Genomic DNA, 6,779 nt, shown 5'->3' on the forward strand with positions numbered 1-6,779 from the left:
AATTTCAGAAGAATAATGATGTTGATGCATTATTATAACTGCAAAATCCCAGCCACTGTCTTGTCTTAGTTGTAGCATAACCATCACAATAACTAACTGTTGGCTGAGGCAGAGCCAATAAGTGACAGCACCTCCAAACTATTTTATATTATACAATGAGCTCTGCTATTATGTTGAGATGATTACGTTGATTTTTTTACTGATCATTCAGCATGCCTTCTACTGTTGACTCCTGGTGGTGCACAGTGGGGTTTTCAAAATGAATGAATTGTCTTTTTACTTAACCAATGACTATGTACAACTATTCAGGGTGGAAGGGGGAATATGCAAATAGCAGCTGTAACACTTCAAATGTTACTGGACTACTGGTATATCACTAGTGGTGCTAAGTTGTCAGCAGATCTTACCAAAGTCCAACATAAAAATGTCTCTATGTGAACAAAGAGCAATGAAGAGCACTTGTGGAATGATTGCAAAGTCTTCAGATTTGACAGTCTGGGATTATTATTTTTAGATTGTTTCATTAATAAATTTATTTCTATTAACATTGCACTCAATTGTAATTTTATTCTGTATATTAAATCAACAGATTCAAATACTGATTTGACTAACCATCTTTAAAGATACAATCACTGGTTACTAACCCTACATTTATTCTAAAATTAAACCACTGAATAATTTACAAGTAAACACCATGATAATATTAAATTGTAGAGACCAGACTATACCCCCCTGCCGTATTTGACAGCCTCAGTCCTTTCACTGGCCTGTTTTACTTGAATACCTAATAATATCTGTGCAGTAGACAAAGAGAACTACTATCATGTCTATTGGGCATTAAGATTTTAATGTGGAGCACTAAGCAACAAAGAAACTGAAGTACATTCAAAAGGCTCAAACAGATAGTTTGGACTTCATGGAAAGAGTCAGGTCATGCTGACATGGGCCATTAAGAGGCCATCGTATTGTCCCAGTACTCTCAGGTTGAGGCAGCCTCCACACAGCAACTAACATCAGCTGATATCACTTACCAGAGGGAAATATGAACAATTCTAAGTTTGTAACATAAAGGATAGAGCTTGCCCTCAGTACAACCTGTAATCTTCAATTACAATGACTGGACATTTGTTAATCAATATTTGACATTGAAAACACGTTAGCCTTGTTCTGCCATTGTTGCACCAAATTTGTTGCTCCTGTAACTACATAACACAAATTGTTTAAAGAGCAAGAAGCCTTACAATCCCACTGGTAAATCCTCTACTATAAAAGATAAAAACGAAAAAGGAATGCAACAGATCCTATCCCGGTTCATACAATTTATCGCTAGATCGTCAATAATACCTTATCAAAATACAGTAAGGCAGGACCAAAGGGATCGCATATTAAACATGACCATGTACACTCGAATTTGTAAACCCCATGAATGGACAAGCTGTCCCTCCTGCCCGATCCCGATATTTGTTGTTTAATCAGCTAGAAACTGCTTTTTCATTATTTCCTTCATTGCAGATACTTCAGGGCGTTCTAAGACGTGTAAATGACGACTGCTTTAGATAAACGTTGTTGCGTTAAAAAAAATGCCCTGATTAAAGAGACCTGATGAATTAGGAAGTGTTTGCCAGTGACATTGTGAAGGCTGCCATCTGAAAATCTCGCGTATGATTGAGCGCGCTGTGGTTTTTTTATCGTAAACCTGCAAAAGTGTGTGTTATCCGTGTCTCAGCCCGACAACACCAGGACTTGAAGAGCACTATTTCTTTTTCACGCTACAGTCATGCCCCTCAGATTTAAAATTCTAATCTTTCCAGTGGACTGTGTCCCAGTTGTTCATGACTAGCTTCCCTGCCGGCGTCCCATATTCGCAATAATCATACTCATAACATCCAAGTGTGGTAAATCACTTTCCCGAAATTGAATCTCATCCTGGCTTTCGCTTTCTGTGAGTCCGAGGATTGCACAGACCCTGACCCGCCCTGGCCAGCGGAAAACACAGCTCCTTACTGCCTCCTGTTAATGAGCCGGGCTATTGATCAAACCCACTCGGGCTTTGAGTTGCATCCGCAGCCCTGGGACACAAAGTAACTTTGGGAGAAGCTGGCTGGTGTTGCTAGCTGCTGAAACTGCTTGTTTCCCAGCCCAGTCAGAAATTAGCCGCTCCCGCCGCAAGAAAGTGCAGCGAGCAAGACACACGGGGCAGGATTACACTTTCGCAAGTTGTTACTACAGAGGACGTGTTACATCCCCCACGGTGACAGGCAGTCGCTGTCCAGGTGCTGAACAGCTCCTTCTCGGAGCGGGAAGGACTGTTACAACTTCATTCCGACACTGTATCTCTTTACCGGCAATACCGCTAATGATTCCCCTTCCACACAGACTCAGCGGCCGGCGGGTACCGGGCTCTTTCCCCTGGTCTATTAACACAGAAACGCTTAGGCGTATGCGCAGAGTACAGCATCCCTGTCCAGCTTTTGTGTTCCGTGATCACTTGAACCCTTACCTCCTGTTCCGCTGTGACAGTAGCGTTTGTCCTGTTCACCATCGAATATTATTTACTGTAACATTATTGTTTTAGTTTCTCTCCATAAAAAGGAGCAGCGGGCTTGGAGCTCCCTCTCAGCAAAGGGTTTCAGTGCACAGTCGGTGCTGCCAGGGTGCTAGTGCTCGGTTTGGGTTCGAAATGCATGCTGGCGGCTCAATGTTGCCTGAGGACGGAAATGTACTCGATACTAAACTACTGCGTCTCAGCTCACAGCAACATGTTGGATAGTGGATGCATAGTGGGTGCACACTGGACTTGGGCACTGGATAGTGGGTGCACACTGGAGTTGGGCACTGGATAGTGGGTGCACACTGGAGTTGGGCGCTACATAGTGGGTGCACACTGGAGTTGGGCACTGGATAGTGGGTGCACACTGGAGTTGGGCGCTGCACAGTTGGTGCACACTGCAATTGGACACTGGATAGTGGGTGCTCACTGCAACTGGGTGCTGGATAGTGGGTGCTCACTGCAATTGGATGTTGGATAGTGGGTGCTTACTGCAATTGGGCACTGGATAGTGGGTGCTCACTGCAACTGGGTGCTGGATAGTGGGTGCTCACTGCAATTGGACACTGGATAGTGGGTGCTCACTGCAATTGGACACTGGATAGTGGGTGCTCGCTGTAACTGGGCGCTGGATAGTGGGTGCACACTGCAATTGGGCGCTGGATAGTGGGTGCTCACTGCAATTGGGCACTGGATAGTGGGTGCTCACTGCAATTGGGCGCTGGATAGTGGGTGCTCGCTGTAACTGGGCGCTGGATAGTGGGTGCACACTGCAATTGGACACTGGATAGTGCGTGCTCACTGCAATTGGGCACTGGATAGTGGGTGCTCGCTGTAACTGGGCGCTGGATAGTGAGTGCACACTGCAATTGGACACTGGATAGTGGGTGCTCACTGCAATTGGGCACTGGATAGTGGGTGCTCACTGCAATTGGGCGCTGGGCAGTGGGTGCTCACTGCAATTGAGCGCTGGGCAGTGGGTGTATAGTGGATAGTGTGTGCTGACTGAGGTTCGGCACTGGTACCAGATATGGGCAGCATTTGGGCGTCGTGGACTGGAGCTGGTGTTGGGTAATGAGTGCGCACCGGGACATGGGGAACAAATGGTGTACACTTACAGGAGTTGGAGAGCGGTGTAGGCAATGTGCGAGTGCAAACAGGAGTGTACTCACGGTAGAAGAGGTATTCGGTGTAGCTGCTCCATGCCCTGTCGTCAATCGCCTGTCCGCACACTGAGCCTGTCAGAGACGAGTTGCTGCCCAGTAGAGTGAAGCCGGCTTCGGCCAGGGTGTCGAAGGCTCTCTCCAGTTGGCGGTAGCGGAGGTAGAAGCGGGACGTGTACCTGTCCGGGGTCCGGTCCGGGTCCCTGCTCTCGTTCACGTTGTCTCCGAAGACTTCCTTGAGGAGGCCGATGCGCCCGCAGGCGAGGATGCGGGGGACCCGGCGGAAGAGGCGGGCATCCCCCTGCAGGCTGTCCCGGCCCAGGACACAGGAGCCGCGGTAACCCAGCGTGATGAAGCCGGCGCGGCGCTCCGCCGCCTGGCTGCCGGCCCGGGGGAGGTCACTGCCCTGGGACAGCTCATCCAGGTCGCTGTGTGAGGGCTCCTCAAGGCCGGGGCTCTGCCCTTCCTCCGGGCTCAGCATGCGGACCAGCTCGGGCAGCTGGAAGAACTCCGCCTCCCGCCGGAGGCGCATCTTCTCCGGGAAGAGCTCGGGCAGCACCACCGCCCTGTCCCGCAGGTAGTCCAGGATGTAGCGGAATAGGAAGCCGTCCCGGTCGATGAAGAAGCGCCCGCGGTTGTCCCGGGCCAGCTCGGGGCCCGCCGAGTTCCTCTTGTGACCGAACATCCTGCCGAGCACCGAGTTCGGGAGGCTGGTCAGGGTGGACAGGCGGGTGAAGTACACCTGGCCGCCCACATTCAGCTCCACCACCTCGGGCAGAGGGGGCCCCCCGCTGCCGCCGCCGCTTTCCCGGGCCGCCAGCGGCACAGGCGGCCTGCAGTTCGCGTTCAGAGCCATGGCCCGGAGCCCCGAGCCAAGCTGGGGCCAGCAGGGTGAGGCCGTCTGCTCCCTTCCCCCGGGCGGAGGGGCAGGGCACTCGCTCAGAGAGCAGCCTCCCCGAGCCTGGCCAGCCCGGGACACCGGCAGGCTGCCAGCAGCTCCGCTTACCCCCCACTCCAGCTCCTCCACAGTAACGGGGGGGGGGGGTATGGGGGGGGGGGGGGTAAATGGAGCAAAAGCCGACCACTCCCCCCCCCTCTCAGAGGGGGTAAGGAGGGGAGGGCGAGAGAGGAGGGAGGGGCTCTGCCCGTGGAATGGAGTCACCCTCCCTCCCCGGTCGTTTACCTCCCTCCCTCCCTCCCTGCCTCCGCCCTAGGGATGCTCCTGGTCCCCAGCTCCGGATAGACTGCTGTCAGCTCCCGGTTTGTCACATCTCCCAGAGAGAGAGAGGGAGAGGGAGAGGGAGAGTGAAAGCAGCTGGCAAAGCGTCTCTTACATCATCTTCCCCCAAAAGAATCTCTCTCTCACACACACACACACACACACCGCCTCCTGCCGAGCTCCACTTCTCCAACTTGGAGAGTCGGGGCGGGATGATTCAGGGTGAACGAGAGAGAGAGAGAGAAACAAAACGCCAGCTCCCGCTTCCCCGGGCTCCTCACTCGCTTCTGCAGCTCGCCAAGAATCTGTGGCGCTCTCGGCTACTTTCAGACTCCACCACTTCCAGGCTCCGCCTGTCCAGCTTCTGGGCTGTGTGTGTTTTTTCTCTCTCTGTTTCACGTCCCCCTCATCCGCCCCAAACTCCCTCGGTTTCGCGGAAACCTACGAGACGGGAAATAATTGTCCCCTGAGGGTCAATCACAGACGCAAAGTTGTCATTGGCCGTTAGTCACCAGGAAACCGGCTCCCCCGGGGTAAAACGCCGAAGCTCCAAGCGGTCTCCTTCCTCATTTGTCATTTCATTCTGTTCTGGGGTTGCCAGGGCTCAAATCCGTCGAGAGGCGATGGAGTATTTTAGGACTGTGGAATAAATAATTAAGTGGAAGTGTGCAGATAAGATGACCCAGTAATCCACACAGTCCCGGAGCCACATCTGAATCAGTTGCTGCCAGCGATTCAGGCAGCGGTACGAGAGAGGGCGAGCGCTGGCGTCTGGAGAGACCGCTTGTAAGGCATGAACTAAAAGTTGGGACTACTGCTGACATATGCGGTCACCGTAACTAGAATTAGCATCAATAAACACGGACGTACTTCATGGTGAGGATAAATATACCAGCAGCGAATTATTACCGACCATCACTGGTATGCAAAGGGTTCCGAAAATTCTGCAAACAGTGCCTAACACATACACCTACCAGTAATCCCACACGGCCGTCACTAAAAATAACATCAATAAACATGTAAATAAAATGGCATTTCTTCTCGCAGAATCAAACTATGTCATTAACAAAATAGCCTATTCATAAGTGATGATTGCTGTGGTTAATGTCAGTGCGTAAAAAGGATAGTCAGGTTTCATATTCCTTTTATTCAACGCCAGTCACCATTCTCCATGGGTGCCATTTCTTACATTATTGTGAAACAGCTTTGTGGGAGGGGACACGCACACACCATATGAGGCTCTTTATGTTATCGGAACAGAACTATTTCAGGGTGATGCTATTTATACTGCCACAGGTGACATTACAGAAGAGACCAAAAACGCGTACTCAAAATTGGAATAAAATCAGAAAATGTTGAAAGTCATCTACATATCGCAATATTGCGTTTAGCACTTGCCAGTAGTCGTTTTAAATGTTAACTTACTTCTATCTCTCTGAAGTATTGGACCTGCTATCCCGATCTAGTATTTTCTGTTCGCTCTTTTAAAAAGTAAATATAGTCTTAAGGTAAGTTTATAAGTAGCAACTCTAACATAACACAGAAGCAATGATAGCATCCCGACCTGTCAGAAGCTTGGCAAATTACTGTCATATAGTCACAATCCAGAGACAAAGGTCCCTTGGACTCCACATACCCTGCGGTTTAGACACACAAACCTTTTAGCTTTACTGGCCTACATGTTTTTTATTAACATGTCACAAGGAATAAGGACTTAAGATATCATCAGGTCATTGCATGTTTTACACCATTGTATTTGCTCATCCAAGATGCTACGCTTTTGTTATCAAAACTCATTTGTCAACTCAGAATGTATGAGTGATAGAGAACCACCGGAATAAATTTATAA

At 49.8% G+C, this 6,779-nt stretch overlaps 1 protein-coding gene and 1 long non-coding RNA gene across 2 annotated transcripts in view; both read right to left on the reverse strand.

The window, feature by feature from the left end:
* LOC148147519 (uncharacterized) overlaps nt 1-2,645 on the reverse strand; it is a 99,252-nt gene extending 96,607 nt beyond the window's left edge. The window contains exon 1 of the long non-coding RNA XR_015759727.1: nt 2,501-2,645. This is a non-coding gene — a long non-coding RNA (uncharacterized LOC148147519). The remainder of the gene's footprint in view (nt 1-2,500) is intronic.
* Nucleotides 1-4,744, reverse strand: part of kctd16b (potassium channel tetramerization domain containing 16b) — a 213,578-nt gene extending 208,834 nt beyond the window's left edge. The window contains exon 1 of the mRNA XM_043703492.2: nt 3,721-4,744. Coding sequence (XP_043559427.2) covers nt 3,721-4,567 — 847 coding nt within the window. The 5' untranslated portion in view covers nt 4,568-4,744. The remainder of the gene's footprint in view (nt 1-3,720) is intronic.
* Nucleotides 4,745-6,779: the final 2,035 nt, after the last annotated feature.

The sequence above is a fragment of the Chiloscyllium plagiosum genome, unplaced genomic scaffold (assembly GCF_037043375.1).
Source record: "Chiloscyllium plagiosum isolate Xiang-an unplaced genomic scaffold, Cpla_swu_hap1 HiC_scaffold_16, whole genome shotgun sequence".
NCBI classification, from domain to species: Eukaryota; Metazoa; Chordata; class Chondrichthyes; order Orectolobiformes; family Hemiscylliidae; genus Chiloscyllium; species Chiloscyllium plagiosum.